We start from the raw sequence: 21,139 nt of genomic DNA, 5'->3' as shown, positions 1-21,139 counted from the left end.
CCGATCACGTGATCAGATCGGGACAACCCTAGAACAAATGTCAGAATTGGTGTCGTTTGTTGAGAAATTAATACTGTATTTCCTATTATTGTCAATTGTTTTTCCTCAAATGCAATTTATATACCATTAACCACTTGAACCCTAGCATACAATTGGGAAAACATTTGCCAAAAATAGTTTATCAACAAGCTCACAATGCGTTGCATTGTGGTGCGTTGTGAGCTTGTAGATCGGCAAATTTCTGAGATTTGGAGTAGAGGGAAATAATGAGCAAAGCTAGACCTTGGCCTGGGGGACTCACTCAGTGTAATATAAGTGGTTAATTTAACACACATTGATACTGGGGATGGAGGAGGTTTCACTGGGAACTGCAGTCTTTAATGACCTTCATTTAAATTAAAACCCTGCGTGTTTAATTTAAATGAGAAAGTGTAAGAATGGACCCAGGTTCCATTTTTACAGCTTCCAGGTAAATGTTCTTGTGACTGCTTGTGATTTTTAGAGATCACATTGCCCACAATACAATCCATTTCTTCCTGCTCTGTTGAATCTTACTGTGAACAGAGATATTGTATTTATGAGCTTCAGCCACTATACATTCAGGCAGGGATGCCTTTTAGTGGTCATGATCTTGTATTGTAAATCCTTGCCTGGCTATACACAAGTCCCTTCATTGCCCTGTAGTGCAACTGTAACCAATATCAGACTGGGACAACTTTAGAGGAAGTCAATATAAATGAGCAGTAGGCTACCGGTAGTTCACCCTTTTATCAATTACACACACCATGAAGCCTTGAATTCATGTAGATTCTTTTAGTTTTTGACTCATTTCATGTCAATAATTTGATGACCGGGTCAGTAAATTATTGGCTCAGGAATGCAACAAAAACAAAAGAAATATCAATGAATTCAAGACTTCATGGGGTGCATGTGTCATTGATAGAAAATAAGTCATTTTTTGGGTGTACTCCTTTGAGCTAAAGAGTTTCATTTCAAAATGTGATATCCACCATTTGTGAAAAAGATTATAATTGCTGGGTAAAATTAACTACTGAATAAAATGTATTAGACACATTAACAACGTGCTTATAAAATAATATTGGGAAAGAATGTAAACATAGGCATTTTCTTTTTTTGAAAATGTTTACAATGAACATACAGTTGGTATTTTCTTAGCTTTCTTTGCCTAAATGGATACATGGTGTTTTAGAATGAAACCCTGATATCGAGAACAGGAGAGGGGTCAAATCAAGTGTCTGAGGAGAACAGCACCGGGTGAGTCTTTTTCTTCTTTTTTTCATCAAACCAAGATTTAAAACATCAAACCTGGATAACCTTCATAACCATTTAATAGCATACAGAAAATTTGGCAACTCATCTCAACATCAAAAGCTTTAGTCAGGGAAAAAAAACAAAACCCAAATCAAAACACACCAACAGCAGCCATTACTTACAGCTCCGGGACAAAATGGCCTTCCTACACACACACTGGGGTTGGACGAGTGATTTTGGGTTGAGCTCCAATCTGGATCACCTGCTAATTGGGAGAATCAGTCAAATTGACATTTTTAGGCATTTAGCTCATCTTCTCATGCAGAGAGACCTGCAATGAAGGTTAAATGTCTCACTCAAGGGCACTGCAACAGGACACATGCCTGTTAGGCCCGAGTTATTTTTGGTGTGTGACACTGAAGTATAAATCACCCGTAATCCGTCGCGGGCGTTACGGGTGTTATAGCTGTAACCAGACTAGGGCACATTGTCAAAGTCGTTACATACAGTATTATACTGCTGGAAATCACTGTAACAACTCCAGTGATTGGATTGGGACCACCCAGACTATTGATAGTAGACACAAACAGTCATATCTCCTCGCAGATCTTTTGAACATTCAGCATCATATGCATGTCATCGCATCAGCTACACGCGTGTTCCGAAAACCTATGTGGAATATTAAGGGAAGGGGGCGGTATAAAAACCAGACAGGCTTCAGTCGTCATATACAGGTGTGTCAAACTGCCGGACGCTGAAGCAGAAATGTATTGACCCTACTGTAGAATTAACACATTATCCCAGGGATCTATGGAGACTGATTCCTCTGTAGAATTAACACATCCTCCCAGGGATCTATGGAGACTGATTCCTCTGTAGAATTAACACATTAACCCAGGGATCTATGGAGACTGATTCCTCTGTAGAATTAACACATCCTCCCAGGGATCTATGGGGACTGATTCCTCTGTAGAATTAACACATCATCCCAGGGATCTATGGGGACTCACAAGTCCAGCAGGCATTCTACAACACAGTTTGATAAGGAGAAAGAGAAGTTCCATTTGGGGTACGTAAATAACTTCAGTACAGTAAACAGTTAATACTAAACCCTTTTAACAGAGTGAGGGGGGGACGGGGGATGAAATAAAACAACATGCATTTATATAAGAGATGCTTAAGGATTTGTGAATTGAAATGTTGAATGCCCGGCAGCACAGATGGGGGAAAAGTTGAAACATTTCTCCTACTCAATAATACCACAAAGAAATGCGTAAAAATGCATAAAAACCTTTAAGAAAATAGAGGAGAAATGAACCGGATAAAAATAAATACATTAAGGACTATAATATTATAGTATAAAATGGGAGTTAACTGTATTCCAGCTCAGCAACCAGGCAGCACTAGACAACTAAGTCTTGCTATCCCACACCAAAATGACAAGCCAGTATCAGTTTGCAAATGTGCTCGTTACACATTAACCGTTTAGAATTTCACACATCCGGTCTGTCGTACAAGCATTTAAATGACATTTTAAATGCTTATAACGACACACTGGATCTTGTGTATTTTAGAGCTACCTAACCCAGTGATGTAGTGATGGGAAATAGAGCTCTTCCCTTGACACATACAGTACAGTACTTATTACAGTATGTGTGCAAGCCTCTGTAACTTACAGACTTTTATTTGTCATACGTACTCTACATTTTGGCAGTCCAGCATCTGCTCGGTCGGTGTTGTTGCATGCAGAAAATAGCAGATCTGCAAGCTCACAAAGCATTGCGGATGTGACGCGCTGTGAGCTTGTAGACCTGCCATCTTCGGTGTGCGACACTGTTGCACGACAGAGCATAAATTAAGCACAAGCTAGAACATCATGTGACTAGAAATCATTCCAAACAAATATCATGAAGATGCTGTATATACTGTAGACCTGCTAGATCCTCCAGTTATTTAGGTGTATATTTCAATAGAGATATACCATTTTTTATTCTCCATTTAATCTAGAATATGATTTACATTCCTAATTATTGGGACAGTGCACTAAATGAATGTACTGACTGTTGACTTTATAATTTATTAAAATGTGTACAAACAGTCTTCTTCTGCCTACGTGTCAAACCATGTGGAAACGATATCAAAGACATTTGGACTCTTGAATGACACACAAAACAATTTAGTGTCAACAAAAAAAAACAGATATAGGCTATATGCTTTTGGAAATCAAGCATTTATCCAAGTTACTGTCCCAACACATTAGCTTTTGAACTAACATTAGATCTTAAAAGGTCCACAGGAACCTACTATCACTACCATCACTGGACATGCATCACTATGATAGTTCAATACACTAATCCACATTACTCCAATTACTACAGCCAAGTAGTAACAAGTAATCTGTAGCAGCAACCACTACCATGGACTAGATGCATATTTGAAGAGTTTTAGTTGATCCTTTTTGGGTGATGTTTGAGCAATATGTCACTGATGGTACGGTATGAGGAGATGGAAGGGAACACGTCATCAGGGAACCAGGAAGACTACAAGTTTGAAGTGGAAAGGAAATATGAAGAATCACAATGTGTCATCAGAACTGATATTAAAACGGATAATTATGTTAATTACTTTCCCCAAGCACAAAAAGAATCGAAAGTGCTTTGGTGCTTTCCAAATACACGTTGGCATTAGAAGTGGTGATTTCTCACTTTTAGGTTGCTTGTTAAGGTTGAAGCCTACGGTTATATTGTATAGCTAATAGCAAAGATAATAGTGCCAACAGTCAGTGCTTGATAACCAATAGTTAACAGCTATAAGTACGATTGCTAAAAACCAATGGCTTATAATATGCTGTAGGCAACACCTGATGTGGGTCGATCTATTTCACTCTTAACGTGTAGCCAATTAACCACATGTACCACGGTACTCACACCGACAGATCTCCCAGGTTGAAGGCTTCCTGGTTCCTCAAAAGAATCCCTGTTCCTCCTTCCTTTACCGTTCGTATCGGTACTGTAGGTTATTAGTAGATTAAGGTATGTGTATTCTCTTATTATGCTAATCCAGGAGGCACAAGGATTATTATTGTACTGGGGTAAACTCCTTTAGGGCATGCAGGCTTAACTATGTGGTTTTAAATGCTGTAGAAAAGTCTTTGCTGCTATAGAAAGGGTCACAGGACTCTCCAAAACGGTACACGACATAGTAATTAGATACTTCCTTAATTAATTCTTTCCCCAATCTCCATTTTCCTTCTGTCTCATCTCATCTTTTCCATTATTTCATTGTCCTTGTAATATCCTCTCTTTGAAATACCTTATATATGTTTTCACAGAAAAAAACAGCAAGAAAAGGATTCAGCATAAACTGAACGAAAATAAAAAGTTATTTAAGTAAAATTCAGCGCTAAGGCTTTTGGCACCTTTCCTGAAAACGAGAGAATGGGGGGGTAGGCAGGGGGAATAAGAGGAGAGCTGTGACAACAAAACATACAAACGCATCAAGATATAAATATGTACATACAAATAAAGATCTTTTGAAAATACTCATTCCTTCTCCTCTGTCCAGCCCACTCTCGTATCATTTTCCCTCATATCTTCCCCGCTTTCCTAAACGACACTGAAACATGTAGTCATATTTTGATCTAAACATATCGGCTACGACAATATCCTTCTTATGCAGGTGTCCATTCGTTGGCAACATCATTTACACTTCACTCTTGTTCCGTTTGCTCGTTTGCTCGGCTGAAGTTGCCTCGAAGAACGGAGCAGGGGTCTCTCAAGTTTAACCGTAAAGAGGTATTTCACGTTGGAGCAGAATTTTCATTAATAGTCAACCTCAACCAAGAAGATGCTTCGGCGCTAAGGCTTCTGGCACCTTTCCTGACGATGACGAGAAAATGGCTGGCGGGGTAAAAGAGGAGAGCTGTGACAACAGCAAACCATCGACCATTTCAAATCAGTCAAATAATGTTTTATAGGATTATTTCTTGGTCCCCATAGACTAGAAGCCAAAAGCAAATATGACAGCAGAAACAAATCAGCATGGGCAGCCACCAGGACAAACAATATCCTTATGTATAGCATTTCTTCCTAAAACTACACTGGCATGTTGTGTGCAATACAGTTTAGTTGTTGTCGTCTTTTTACCCCAAAATGAAATACCACTTTAACCATCAATGACAAAATATCCAATTTGACCCCTGATCAGCATCTTGAGTCAACTTCTCCTTTGACCATTTGCATCTATTTTGTAGTGGCCATTTTGTGTCTGTACTTCTCATTCACTTCAATCCAATTGGCAAATCCGTGGCTGATGGACGCGGGCGACCCAACGGCACGCGTCCCTCATCTCAGTGGATCCTGGGTGCCGACCGGTCATTGCTTGTCGTTCTCTTGAGTCTAACGCCTCGCCGGATGGCCACCAGAACATCATCCACCTCGCCTCCGCTGCACTCTATCTCCTCCAGCACCTCTGGCAGAGGCTGACGCTCCCACTCCGTCACCCGACCGCCAGGCTGCGGAGGCGGGGTCGGAGGGTCAGAGCTCCCCCCGCTGTGGAGGGCCTGGAGAAGGCCGCCGTTTTCCCAGGTCGGCGTGGTCGCCTTGGACGAGAATGGCCCCTGCGGCGAAAGCGGGGTCTGGGGGCTGAACGGACTCCGTGCGGCGGGACCCCCGCCGTCGTTTCCCTCGCTCAGCCCCCAGCCCCCGGGGTGCTCGGGCACCGTGGGCGTCTTGACGGGGATCATCGGGGGCTTGATGGGGATGGGGCCCAGGCCCAGGCTCCCCGGGGGCCGGCGGAGGTTGGGCTTGGACGAGGGTGTGCGTCGGATGGTGGCCGTGCCCGGAGTCACCACGGCGGACGGGTTGGAGGGGATGCCCGCGGTGGAGGCAGGCCTCTTGGACTGGAACATGCGTCGGTAGGACTGGCCGATGTCGCTGCCCCGGGGGATGGTGCACGACTTGTCCAGGTCCAGCTCCGTTTCCTGGTCCACTCCCACCGAGAAGTAGTCACAGTCTGACACTGACAGGGATTAGAAAAACAGGTCATTTTTCATTTAAGAAGTGGGAATTACGTTCAGAACGGATCAAATTTGAGGTTTATTCACAGAACAGTGGTTCACAGAGTACTGTACTCAAACATTATGAACATTTTATATCAAAGTAAAATGAACTGACATGACTGATATCTGTTTAGTATCTTGTATGAGGAAGTCTGTGTATGAGCATCCAGCTGAGTTCTGAGAATAACAGCCACACATAGTGGCTGTTTGTGTCATCTTGTCCTCAGAACGACATAGTGTGTTTTATGTCTGGTTGTGTGTGTGCGTGCGTGCGTATGCATTTGTGTGTGTGTATTACTTTGTGAAGGTATGTGTGTGTGTGTGTCTTTGTGTATAGTAAATACAAAGCAGCATGCTGTGGTGTTCTCTGTGTACTATGTTGTGAGGGTATGGTGTCTTCATAACAGCATGGTACAGTGCTCTGGGTACTTTTAGGACAGTTTTTCTGTCTGTCTGTCTCTCTGTGTGTGTGTGTGTGTGTGTGTGTGTGTGTGTGTGTGTGTGTGTGTGTGTGTGTGTGTGTGTGTGTGTGTGTGTGTGTGTGTGTGTGTGTGTGTGTGTGTGTGTGTGTGTGTGTGTGTGTGTGCGTGCGCGTGTGTGTGCGCACAGAATATGAGAAAAAGTTTTCCTGATCCTCACAATAAAAAATATTTGTCTGTTGACAATAACGATTTGAGATTTAGGTTTGATTTATACTTAGTTGTGTGTTTCTCTTGAAAGTGTGAGAACTACTGAATTAGAAGACATTTGTTGAATCGGCCTCATGTCTTACATTTTTCAATTTAAAAAATAATTCAGCCCCTGCTAGTGATTTTGTTTTTTTGCTTACCTTTCAAGTTGTCACAGAATATTTGGCTCCAGTACGATCTATCCCTGATCGTTGATAAACACACTAAAAACACACGCGTCACAACACGCACGTCCCTGGCGGTGTGGGCTTTGGATTGACACACGTCAAAACACGTTGTTGGCAGTCAATATTAATGGATAAAAAATAAAATGTATAGTAGCACAAACACGCGTGCGTGTGCGTGAGATACCTTGTGAGGGTATGGTGTTGTGCTCTGGGTGCCTTTATGTCAATCTGGCTGTGTGTGTGTGTGTGTGTGTGTGTGTGTGTGTGTGTGTGTGTGTGTGTTACCTTGTGAGGGTATGGTGTCTTCAGAGCAGCATGGTGTGGTGCTCTGGGTGCTGTAGCCACTGGAACCTTGCAGAGAGTCTCTGCTGCAGCGGTGCATGTCCAGCTGGAGGCCTCTGGCCAACGCCCTCGCCAGCTCCTCATGGGCCTCACAGTCATCCTAAGGATAAGGTGACCACCGATTGGTTAGTAAAAACAGAGCGATGTGTTTGAGTGAGCGGTGAATCGCTTACCACCGCGGCGTGTGGTTTAGTATGAATAGGCCTTTATGCTCCAACTCATGTTCAAACTAATGTTCCATCTTGTCATATATGTGTCAAAGTCCACTTATTGTTTTTTTATATTGTCAGTAGTCTATTATAGTCTTTCTCAAAGTTGCAGCTGAACACGTCACATTATCTCACCTTGGGTGTTGTGGCAGAGCAGGAGGCTCTCGCTCTCTGTGGCTCCTCTCCTGGTGTTGTGACATCACTGCCCTGGTGGCTGCTGGGATCTGTAGTCTCCTTCCTGTCTTTGCTCCTCCTCAGTGTGTTGACCATTGGCTGGTCATAGGGGCCAGGCTTAGCCCAGTCCTACATTAATCATAAAAAAAAGATATATCATTTAAAGCATTTAATCAAGTCTTACCCCAAGTTTTTGACAAACGGAAAAGGGTTACATAAATCGCAGACAGTATTCAGCCAACGTTTCTGTGAAGCTAGTCTCGTGTAGCCAGATGTATCTCCGCTGACCGATACATCTGGCAATATCTAAATTCAATTTAGTGGCTAAAACTGGGTGGAAACAATTTGGAGATAAGAGAGAAAAGAAAATAAGTGCATTGCAAAGACTTGAGGATAGTTCATATCTTACAGTATTTCTCTTGCTCTGTAACTGTATCTTAACTGATGCAGCCTCTGGTGACTGAATTCCCCCCGCGGAACCAATAAAGGTCTATCTATCCATCTATCTGTGTGGCTGATGGACATCAAAGAAAATGAGAGGAGAAACTTTTCAAATGAAATAAGACATTAGCAGTCCTCAAAGCCTTTCTGAGCATGATGTAAAGTATAGTAACATGGCTGAGTTGGAGGTCCGGAGAAGACCAGGGAAACGAAGGGAAAGTGATAAGGAAGCAAGGAAAGATGGCAAAAGGAATGAAAAACAAAAGATCAAACAAGAAGAGAATGGAGAGGAGTGAGAGTTATGGCGAGGAACAAACCTTCCAGGTGGGCACTTTGGAAGAGGGGACCATTCCAGCCCCCAGAGGGCAGAAGGGCGGAAACTCCCCTAATAGGCTGGAGCCCTGACGAGACCACGCCCACATGGGAGAGGTGGGCGAATAGGAGGGCGAGGAGAGGGGGGAGGAGGAGGAAGTGAGGGATGGATGGAGGAGGTGGCCGTCTGGTGACTGTAGTACCGCTCCATGCAGATAGGGGGCAACGTGGTGGTCAAAACCATTTGACAACTGAATGGTGAGTGAGGGAGGAAGGAAGGAGAAATCATATTCAAAATCAATGACTATGGTTTTGACTCAGTGCTTCCCAAACCTTTTTCTGGATCAGGGCCCACTTGATCATCTGGATAAAGTGTTTGTGGCCCACCCATCTGACCACCAAATACTCCAGCCATCCGGCTGCTGTGTTAACACCATTAGCGCCAGCCAGCGCCATAACCCGCGGCACCACGGGATATAATAATTACCCTTTGATAGCCAAACCCGCGGCGCCGCGGGTTATAGACTTTATATCAAAATCGACCGGCAGAAGCCAAACACATACCTCTACTGCACCCAGGTTGCTAGGCAACCTACAGTGTGCCTCCAGGCACTAGGCGAAATGCGCGCGCACCCCATTGGAATCCACTCTTTCCTGCCTGTTTTCTCTGAAAAATACTCCAAAATCCTTCTTTTTGTCAAATGCGTCCGGCGTTCAGATGTGAATAGTGATTTTTGATCGCATCGCGGCCGACATATTACCGTTTCGATGTGAATCATGGCGCTGAAGTACCTAGACATGACCACTAGATGGCGGCTCTCAAAGTGTGTGGTCAGATGGGTGGGTGGGCCTTTTTCAGAGCATGTTTATTTTAATGATCAATCAACCGATTGGGTTCCGGAGTCCGGACCAATGGAACTAAGGCTTGGACCAATGTAACTAAGGCTTGGACCAATGGCACTAAGGCTTGGACCAATGGAACTAAGGCTTGGACCAATGGCACTAAGGCTTGGACCAATGGAACTAAGGCTTGGACCAATGGAACTAAGGCTTGGACCAATGGAACTAAGGCTTGGACCAATGGAACTAAGGCTTGGACCAATGGAACTAAGGCTTGGACCAATGGAACTAAGGCTTGGACCAATGGAACTAAGGCTTGGACCAATGGAACTAAGGCTTGGACCAATGGAACTAAGGCTTGGACCAATGGAACTAACGTAGTTAAAGTTCCTGTCCATCGGACAGAATTATTTTAAAGGTTGGGAATCACTGACGACAGACAATGACAAGGGCATGAAAACATGGATAATACATGAGTTAATGGAAGGCAGGGTGTGTTGATCAGATCAATCAACCGGCAGATGGTAAGAGTGTGTGTGTGTGTGTGTGTGTGTGTGTGTGTGTGTGTGTGTGTGTGTGTGTGGATGTGTGTTCACCTGTTCTACACCAGTGGTGGAGTCGGGCTCAGTGTGTGTGGGTGAGGAGGAGGAGCAGTCCTCATTGACAGTCTGAGTGTTGTTAGTGACAGTTGGCGAAGAAGGAGAGACGGCGGGCTGTACAGCAGAGCAGAGCCATGCCGCAGCAGAGCGCACACACACACACACACACACACACACACACAAACACAGACACACAAACACAGACACACAAACACAGACACACAAAAACACAGGGATTTGTACAAGCCCAGACACGTGTACGCAAAGTCAAACATGGAAGCGCGTGTACAGCAGAGCAGAGCCATGCCGCAGCAGAGCGCACACGCGCGCGCACACACACACACACACACACACACACACACACACACACACACACACACACACACACACACACACACACACACACACACACACACACACACACACACACACACACACACACACACACACACACACACAGGGCATCAGCAGTTTGAATAACGCACAGGAGGCAAGCAAAGAAAATGTCACATTAGTGGAAGTAGATGCACCACATGCAGAGACAGACAGACAGACAGACAGACAGACAGACAGACAGACATACAGACAGAGAAAGAAGCAGAAATAACACATTATGGCTGATAACACACAATTTATAACATTAGCACAGCGGAAGCAACAGTGCAAAGCGCAAGAGTTAGCCAGTAAGCATGATTTGCAAATAATAGGCTAAGCAGCAGCCCCTACCACACTGTAAAGCCTCATTTACACTCCGTAGGCTTGCTGAAAATAACTGAAAAAGCACTTTGTGTCACGGCAAGCACCACCATTCTGCGATGTATGTAATTAAGTATAAATTAAGCTTAAGCCTAGAATGGAGACAGCTTGTTCTATTAAATGAGGCAGAAGCACTTTCAACAAATTGAAAGGTACGCAAAGAGCTGCGACTGCAACATTCAAAGGCACACGTTTATGGGCAGTTTTGCAGAATTATGAAAGAAACTATCAAAACCATGGCAGTGCTCCAAAAGATATAAAACTGAAAAAAGAAACCACAGCAAGACTATTTTTATATTAATGGCCGTATTGTGATTTTCATTGATTTATTTTTGCAAGTCAGCTTTTAGATCTTGGCAGACTGTAATAACATAATTTAATATGATAGGACCAATTTTTATGATTGACCACTTAATACTTTGTTGTACGACAAATAGCACCTACAGCAGGCGCGTAGCGTGGATCAAATGATTGACTGGGCAAATTAGCATCGCGGGGGGGGCTTGCATGCTGTAGTTTGCTACTAAACAGACATTTGCATGCACAAGGGCTGCCAAAGTAGGCTATCTTTTGTTGTTTTTCTTGTTTTTTCGCCCCCTCTTTTCGAAGTTAGACTGGGCCAGCTCTAAACTGACTGGATCACGGCCCACGTGGCCCAATGGACCCTACGCCGGTGACCTACAGGGCTTATAGATCTGCTATTATTGTTATTTTCAACATGCAAATAAAAAGGATTTAATCCAAATTACTGATGACACTAGGTGCGTTTCCATTAAGCCGTTTTTATGCGCATTAAGGCTCTTGCGCAAAATCTCCTGGATGGAAACACATCAATATGCGAATAAGTCTCCATTTTTCGCAAAAACACTTTTTCGCTTGGAGGTTGCGGATTTAGGCTTTTTCGAAAAAAGGGAAATGCGCAAATAGTGTATGGAAACACTTGCGGAAAAGGTTTTTAATTAGAAAGCATTGAACTCGCATTATATCGCTTTTGAACAGTTGGGAAATAAAATAAAAAACGATGGGGAGGCAGTGGAGTGAACGGTGCACACTGCATGGGATGGTGGATAGAGAGAGGGAGAGGATATGGTCCCAATTTAATACTACCCGACCCGTCCGATTAATAATTGTGTAGTGTGTTCAAAGATCCCTTATGAAGTCTGAATCCTCCCGAGTTGATCGGGGCGATCCGATCATTTTGATATCTGGATCGTTACTGTATGGATGCAAGACACACACACACACACACACACACACACACACACACACACACACACACACACACACGTGGACTACGAGTAGCGTAGTAGACTAAACTTTTATATATAGCTGCCGGGTCCCTGCAGGCTATTCGATTTCGATCCATGCATACGCTTCATCTATTCTTATATATTTATATTCATTGCATAAGATAAGCAACCTAAACGTGTAGGCTATATGCTATATAGCCGATGAAACAAGTTATTCACAACTGTTTGCAGCTGCAATCCATTTACAGTATAAACGACCAGTATGCTCCAATCGAGTCCCGCGACATATAGGCTACATGTGCCCCGAATATATTAAGACAAGCATTACACAACAAATCGTTCTTTGACTGTAAAGACAGCCCATCAAATCCCTAAATCAATGGTGTGAACATGGATTAGGACTATAGCCTACTTTACATGAGCCTCACTTTACTGGCAAAACAGTGCCAACTACTGCATATTTAATGAATTTATGTCATATGCGCATTTTATCAGTTTAATGGAAACACCGACAATTCGCTTTTCTTTTTTCGACTTAATGAACATACGCTTCCTTTTTTCGCAAAGGCTTAATGGAACCGCACCTAATGAAATGTTTGCCTATCCTTCCCTTTAAAGTCTTGTTAAAAGGCTTTATTAGAAGACAGAAAACATGTGTCAGGGTGTCAAAACTATTTTAATATAAAAATGATGGAAGCAGTCATGATTTACCATTTAAAAAATGATCTAGTTATTGCTACGATCCTAATCTAGCAGGCTTAATTAGCAGGACCCAGTTTCTGTGCGCATGCGACCCTGATCCTCAGTGGAGGAACACAGCTGTCTGTTTCTCTGCCACTAATGACTGCCAGGGTGACTCAGCACACACACAGTCACACAGTCACACACACACACACACACACACACACACACACACACACACACACACACACACACACACACACACACACACACACACACACACACACACACACACACACACACACACACACACACACACACACACACACACACACACACACACACACACACACACACACACACACACACACACACACAGCTCCTTGCTAATGAGCACACGGTAACCTAGCAACCAGGGAAGGTTCTCTGACCACATAGGTGGAATTGTAAAGCAGAGTAGAATGCAACGGCTAGGATGGTCTGCGTGTGTGTGTGTGTGTGTGTGTGTGTGTGTGTGTGCGTGCGTGCGTGCGTGCGTGCGTGCGTGCATGTGTGTGTGTGTGTTTTCACTTGTGTAGTCCTGTGCACCTGTATCTGCATAGATTTCTGCACATGTGTACGTGCAATTGTGCATGTGTGTGTGGGTGGCACTTATGTGCATGACTAGTGTCCATAGACACATTGTGCTCTTGCATTTAAGAGCATGTTGTGCAACAATGTCTGTGGATGAAATGAAAACAGACCATTATGGATGCCGCTCTATATACTGTATGCAATGTGTACTCTACTGGTGTTGACCTGGGAGTATTGTGGAGGCACATTGCAGGTCACTACAGTTTATATAATATACCAGTAAGACGCCTTAATATAGGCGACGGGCGACCGAAGAGTTGAGACACTCTACCGGAATAATGTCACTTCATTATGTCTGAACTGTCTTAGAAGTTTTGTTTTAAATTGTCTCATATAAGCACTGAAACCAAAACAAACGTCCAACAAGATGAAATGAATTATGTGTGCACGCTTGCAGTGTCACTGGTAGTGTAGTACTCAATAGTCCACCAGATAGAGCCCTCTACCTGTGTGTGTGTGTGTGTGTGTGTCAGGAGCCTGTGACAGGCTTGAGTTAGGGGGGGGGGGGGGGGGGTATAACACAGGGTTAAGTGGTTAATCAGACACATTTTTTTGTTGATTATAAAACAATAGATTTGAAAGAAATATCAATTAAATTATATATATTTCCGGTTAATTGCCCAGTGCTGAAAACAAAAACACGCCGGCCGGCCGGCCGGCCGGCCGCCCGCCCGCCCGCCCGCACGCACGCCCGCCCGCCCGCCCGCACGCACGCGCACACACACACACACACACACACACACACACACACACACACACACACACACACACACACACACACACACACACACACACACACACACACACACACACACACACACACACACACACACACACACACACACACACACACACACACACACACACACACACACACACACACACAGGGGTTCAGAGGGCGGAGCGGTCGCGGTGCCGTACCTGCAGGGTGTCGGGGGGCATGGGCGACGGGGACTTGGACTGGTAGGCGTCCTGCGAGATGAAGCCCGAGTCGTGGGAGGAGACAGACGAGAGGCGGGCAGGGGGCTGCTGGGGGAGGGCCGAGGAGGACGAGGACGAGGTGCGGTAGCGGAAGTGGGACGTCGGGGAGTGGCAGTGGGAGCCGCTGGAGCGAGAGTCGCTGCTGTTGACGCTGTTCAGACTACTGCAGGAGAGAGAGAGAGAGAGAGAGAGAGTCACCCGCTGCTGCTGGGAAATGTCATCATCAATTGCAATACGCATCGATTAAAGCAAAATACCGTAACATCTCATGACTGACCTTTTTTGTAAGTTAATGTGATCTGTGAAATACTCTCTAAACATAAAATAACTGAAAATAGCCAATCTACAAGCTCACACCGCGTTGCTTTGCAATGTGTTCTGAGCTTGTACATTGCCTATTTTCAGTGCATGTAATGCTTCCATATAAGACATGCTGACTTCTATGGAATTCAAATGATTGAAATCAGTCGTGGCGACTGAGAACTTTAATCGATGAATACGTTGAAAGGCATTAACCACTTAAGCCCTATATATATATACTTAGATAGACCTTTAGGCGCGATTCAGACGCAGCAAAGAAGTACTGTAGGATACAGCTAGGAATACCAACACAATAGCTAGGAGTAAAAAAACAACGCAAAATTTAAAACACTATCAGACAGCAATGAACGACAGTATGCCAACACTAACAAATACAACCAATCTCAGTGTCATTACGACATGAACAGAATGCACTGATACCAATACAGTGTCACAAGTATACTTCATGGTAGAATGAATAGTGAAACTAGCCATCTCTGCAACACAATTATTATCACCTGTCCTATACTCAAAATAGGGGTGCCAGGTTCAAAGTGGTTAAGCAACACCATTATATTATGATATCTTATTATGTTGCCTTTACTAGATAGAACAGTGTAGAGTCAGTGACATGAAAGTGACACCAGAGAGGTAGTGTATGCATGCATGCAATCCAGGCCAGGTCCAGGGTTGGAAATAAGTGTTTCATTACACCTGTGTGTGTACATCCTCCTGGATTGAAGTTATATTTTGTTGAAATGTGTATTTCTTTAACCAAAATCAAATCAAATCTAAAATCAAATTCATGAGGAATTGGTAACATCAGCTTTGGCAGATTAAGGCTGCAGTACCCCCTCTAGTGCACAGGGAGGCAGCAGAGGACAGAGAGTGGGACGTTTGTTTGGTTAGTCACCAGTGTTTATGTGCAGCAGGACTGCTGTGGTCACCAACCTGCACATGCTGGACTTCCTGGATACGGTGGTGCTCGGTGACGAGGGCGGAGTCTGGTAGGACCAGGTGCACTCTGACCCCTTGAGGTCAACGATGACCTGGAGGGAGAGAGAGAGAGAGACCTTTGACCTTTAAAAGCATCTTTATTAAATCACTGCAATACAAAATGTCAAAAGACATCACTTACTGTATGTTGAAAACACACAGAGGAAGTGAGACAAAGGAGTGTGAAGGAAAGGTCGAACAGAGCTAGGCAGAGAAAGGAAGGATTGCAGAAAGAAGAGAGTGAGTGAGACAGGAGAGGGAGTGAGAAAGAGGAAGAGAGGGAGTTGGGAGGAGAGGGAAATAAAGATAGGAGAGCAATGAGAGAGAAAGAGACAGTGTGATGTGTACCTGTTCACTGGAGGCAGGCAGTTTGTGGGGGTCCATGGTGAGAGCTTTGAGATCATCTGTCAGGGTCTGGAGGTGGGTGATCTCCCCCAACATGGTCATCTCCTCTTCCTAACACACACACACACGACAATCAGAATTTTTGCAAGAAAGCAGCATCATGACATATTACAGTACAAAGTACGTATATTCGTATTGTGCCAAATATAAGACGACTCTGATTATAAGACGACCACCATTTTTCAAGACTCATTTGTGGAAAAAGGATATTGAATGTCAAATAGTCTAGTCCCTTTAGGATATTTCATTTGGAAAAAAACGCAGTCTTATATTCATAGTAGACCAATAGGGTACTGTAAAAAGAAAAAGAAAAAAAGCAAAACAAAAGTGCCACAATTTACAGTTTTTTCTCCTAGACGTTTCTGTTCAACAGTTGGTCTGCACAAGTAAAATCTCCATGTGTTTATTTATCCATTTGTAACTCAGAGGGTGACATTTAATTTGTACAGTCACTGAGTGACTGAAAGCTTGCAATATATATAAATATATCACATTCCATGCTCAGCCAATCAGCTGAGCACATTCCATGCTCAGCCAATCAGCTGAGCACATTCCGTGCTCATACTGACACACGAAGCTGTGCATAGGAGTGGCCAGCGCCGCTCGAAAATAGTGTGCGGAGGGCTGCCTTTAAATGGTTTCCTTTTGGCTCCAACACCTCAACCAAGTCTACTGGCAGATGAGCAGTGTTTATTTTTAGTTTTTCACGATACAGTCTCTGAGTTAAATGAACACTTAGGATGTACGTTACTGTGCGGGTTCCCTTGTGTGTAGCACAATATAAAAATAAAATAAATCACTTAAACCCCATCCGTATTTTTTCTGGGGAAAACTTTTGCAGAAAATAACAGATCGACAAGCTCGTCGATCTGCTCTTTTCAGTTATTTAATATAATAGAGCGTAAACAGAAAGACAGACAGTATAAAAAGCCCTCAGGGACTCATATAGGGTTTTAAGTCTGTGGTTCTGAAAGTGGGGTCCGGGGACCCCCAGGGGTCCTTGAGAGAGTTCCAGAGGGTCACCACTCACCGGTAATATGTGTTAATACAGCGTCACAATAATTTTAACAACTTTATCCATTTATACGTTGTTAAGTATTGGACATTTTTTAATTTTCTTTTACACAAATCTTCTCTTCTGGGAGATTCTGGCACAAAACATTTGCAGATGCGGGTCTGCGATCAAATAAACATCAGAAAACCTGGAAAGCATCGGTGTCATTTTAGATTTTAGCATTGGCTATTAAAAAATAGAATAATTATGTACAAGCTCACAGCACGTCACTGATTTAGAAGGCATTTTGTATCTGCCTCAGGTATCAATGGGTTAATGGTCGTTGACCTGAAAAGGTGCGAGAAGAAGAACCACTGATTTAGAGACGCATTTCATGTCACATGAACTCCATCACTGACCACGACAGGCCGCAGCATGGTGGTGAAGGTGCAGAAGCGAGCCCTCTCCTCCACCAGGGCCTTCCTCACAGCCTGCTTCTCCGTCTCCTCCAGCAGCAGGTACTTATCATTCACATCCTGCATGGCGCTGTCCAGCTGCGGCTGCAGGTCTCCACGGCCTGCGGAGACAGAGAGAGAGAGAGAGAGAGAGAGAGAGAGAGAGAGAGAGAGAGACAGAGACAGAGACAGAGACAGAGACAGAGACAGAGACAGAGACAGAGAGACAGAGACAGAGACAGAGACAGAGACAGAGACAGAGAGAGAGAGAGAGAGAGAGAGAGAAATACTGCTGTTAACTTTCAAAAGTTTATACCAAGCTCACTTTTTGAGTGGTGTAAACCACTCCTACAACTGGCTTTGTTAGTTTGTCTGTCTGTCTGTTTGTACCAAAAAATGAGCATGGTTGCTATGGTCACCCAGTTCACACGGGTGTGATTTCATTACGTCAGACATTACGTCAGACCACAGCTGATCAGTCTATATAAGACCTTACACCACTCAGTTCACACGGGTGTGATTTTTTCTATAAGGATGTATACCGGTAACCGTTTCTGGCAGAAAATGCTACACTGTCATAGTTTCGTAAGATAGTCTTCCCTATTGCAATGTAACAGCTCTGTTTACACTTTTATTCATTTCCATTTATATTTAATTGTACATTGTATGTTTTCTCAAAGCTTGAATTGAATGGGAGGGAGGGAGAGAGACAAACAGACAGACATATATATACACATGTCCACATACATTTATACATACAGGGAGACAGTGAAATAGGCATACAGGGACGCACGCACGCACGCACGCACGCACGCAGGCACGCACGCACGCACGCACGCACGCACGCACGCACGCACGCACGCACGCACGCACGCACGCAAGCAAAGCAGAAAAACCCAAATACCATCACACAAACAGAATGGGGAGACACGTGGCAGGTGGCCAGGAAGAGTGTTAAGAAGACAGGAGAGAGAGAGAGAGAGAGAGAGAGAGAGAGAGAGAGAGAGAGAGAGAGAGAGAGAGAGAGAGAGAGAGAGAGAGAACACAACGCTGTTTGTCAATTTCAAACTTCAAAAACATCGCTCACAGTGTCCCGTCCCCCCCCCATCTGGGAAATCCTCGCCAAGCATCTCGCCACATTAAAGAAAACATTCTGAAAATAACAGCTTCACCCCCTTATTTTGATCTCAGAACACAATCAAGAAGGATTAAGGAATATTATATTTCCTGATGTTGTTGTTTCGTTGATGAAAGGGAAAAGAAACAAGACCATTCACACATATTCTTTATTTTCTTCACGACAGGTTCCAATCTGTCCTCATGTTACGAGGCAATGAAAAGAAGTATTTTGTTATCTGGGACATTGTGTGCTGTGCAGAATAAAAGAAAAAACTAAAGAAAAAACAAAACAGACCCTGATTCCTCGCACCAGGGCCGAGCGTTTAACAAAATTGTTTGGTAATCTTGTTCGTCTGTGTGTGTGCGTTCCAGAGAGGACATAAACATGCAATTAAGAGTTTTTATTTCTCTGGTGAGAGTTACAGGCTAGTTATGTGGTTGGGTCCAATGGATCTGTCTCTCACTCTCACATTTCCAGGGAAAATGTTAAGAGATTGAGAGAGGGAGAGAGAGAATTCATTCAAAGGACTATTCTGCTTTTCCACAATATGAATACCATTTCACATTCTGTGCATCTGTCCATGTCATTCTCAACACTGCGTTCCGTAACTTCCGTTTTCTCTTAATCTCTTTCCGATTCCTTCTTCCCTCCCTCGTTACTTTCATAGCAACACGTTAGGATTTCCCTCGGCTGCCTTTATTATTTAGCCATCCATCTCTTTCCGTCTGTTATTCTCTCCGTTTATTCTTCCCTCCATCATTCACTTTCATAGCAACGCAATGAGGGTTCCCTCTTTTCTTGTTTCCGTCTACGTGACACTTAGTGAGCTTTGTAGATTGGCTAGTTTTGGCTGTAGATCGCAGAAATGGAGCAGACCAAGTATACTGTAGAGTAGATCCCATAGGGACCCGGTCAACTAATACATAGGGTTCAAGTGGTTAATTTCACTTAATTAAATGTCGTAGTAATGAAATGGGACTTCCTGCTTTTCTCTTCCCCATCCCCGACTCGCACCCGTTCCCTCCGTCCATCTCTCATTACAGTCATAGTTCATACCAGTACAGTGAGTTTCCTCTTTGTGGTGTAATGACAGGGCCGTCGCACTGAAGTGCTTCACCCACATCTGAGGCTGCTCAGGGGTCAATGCTGGGTCCTGTTTATTTTGTCTTAAATGCTGGAAGCCATCAAGTCCTTTTGTTTTGTCGGCAGGGATAACACGCTCTTGTTTCCAATGATATTAAGTCTCTGTTAATGATTCCAACCAGAACTACTTGTTCCAAAGGCAAAGGATTTGTTTTGTTTGTGTTTTTATTGTTTACTTGTGGTCCCTGTGTAATTCAATGGGTAACACACAGCATTAACATTGCCTGGTGAAGAGCATCAGTTCCCCCTATAGTTCAATGTGTAGGTTGTTCTATGACTATGTTGGACCAGAACGTTATACCAGACCCGCTAGAGTGACTTCCTCAGACAGAGCTAGGCAAGGCAGCATTCTCTGTTGGAATGAGCTCCAGAAGTCCTTCAAAATCAGCTCACTTCCTTCTTTGGGTTAATTCAGGGCAATGGTTTCCAATGTTTCATGTATTTCAATCATTGCTGTATAGAGTTACCTGTTGAGAATTGCATTCTGAATCTCGGCTACATTGAAAATGAGGGCCTGCCCCTCAACTGTACTGTGATATAGAATAAATAAATGTTATGATGATGATGGTGTTGCATTAATACCGCCTCTCTTCAATGTGTGTAACCCCATGCTAAAATGTACTATATCTTTCCTGTATGGAAGAAACCACCTAACTCCAAAATGTTCCTTTTTCAAACATACTGTACATCTGTATGTATTTATTTCCTTTCTTCTTCATCTTTTTTTTTATTATTAAATATTGAAATATTACCTCTGACAAATAGCCTCCAAATATTAATTTAAAAGCAAGCCCACATTAAAAATGAATTAACACTGTTGTCTAAAGCTCATAGACCTCAAAATGTGATTCACACAAATGAATTAAACTATGAGTCACACGACCAGTGAAATATCTGAGAAAATATTTCAGCAGACCAGAGTGGTCTGGAGATGGTTTCAACAGCAGATGTGTGTGCTTGTGCATGTGTGTGTGTTTGTGTGTGGGGGGAAGGGCAGTTTGTCACAATGCTGCTAGGGATTTAGCTGACGAGCTTCTGAAAAATGTTGACAGTTTCCTGGAGGAGTCTTGGTAGAGTTTGATGCTGCTGGACTGTTGGATGATTTATATTTCATGTCATGCCCTCTCTCTCTACCTTTAACAAGAAGAGGAAAGACTGCACCTGCCTAGTGCCCACACCAAGGCCTCATCATGCAGTCTCCATTCCTATACTAGTTACAAGTAAGACGCGTGAACGCGGGAAGCGAACGCAGCTCGTAAATTGCAATAACAACAATTAGAATAAATTACGTACTTTTTTAAGGTTTTTTTTAAGGTATTTT

The 21,139-nt window shown here is 43.6% G+C and overlaps 1 protein-coding gene across 2 annotated transcripts in view; it reads right to left on the bottom strand.

Moving 5' to 3' along the window:
• Positions 1-1,331: 1,331 nt before the first annotated feature.
• Positions 1,332-21,139, bottom strand: part of LOC306937776 (protein MTSS 1-like) — a 77,837-nt gene continuing 58,029 nt past the window's right edge. The window contains exons 8-16 of one of the 2 annotated variants that reach the window (XM_079521721.1): positions 17,520-17,677; positions 16,050-16,157; positions 15,657-15,754; positions 14,346-14,568; positions 10,102-10,218; positions 8,671-8,916; positions 7,874-8,041; positions 7,473-7,629; positions 1,332-6,291 (exon numbers count right to left, since the gene is read on the bottom strand). In XM_079521721.1, coding sequence (XP_079377847.1) covers positions 5,621-6,291; positions 7,473-7,629; positions 7,874-8,041; positions 8,671-8,916; positions 10,102-10,218; positions 14,346-14,568; positions 15,657-15,754; positions 16,050-16,157; positions 17,520-17,677 — 1,946 coding nt within the window. In that variant the 3' untranslated portion in view covers positions 1,332-5,620. The remainder of the gene's footprint in view (positions 6,292-7,472; positions 7,630-7,873; positions 8,042-8,670; positions 8,917-10,101; positions 10,219-14,345; positions 14,569-15,656; positions 15,755-16,049; positions 16,158-17,519; positions 17,678-21,139) is intronic. The other variant, XM_079521722.1, reaches the window with a different exon arrangement.

Source organism: Electrona antarctica (assembly GCF_951216825.1).
Source record: "Electrona antarctica genome assembly, chromosome: 15".
Lineage (NCBI taxonomy): Eukaryota > Metazoa > Chordata > Actinopteri > Myctophiformes > Myctophidae > Electrona > Electrona antarctica.
The sequence above is the reverse complement of the archived record's forward strand: the minus strand, read 5'-3'. Positions and strand labels throughout refer to the sequence as shown.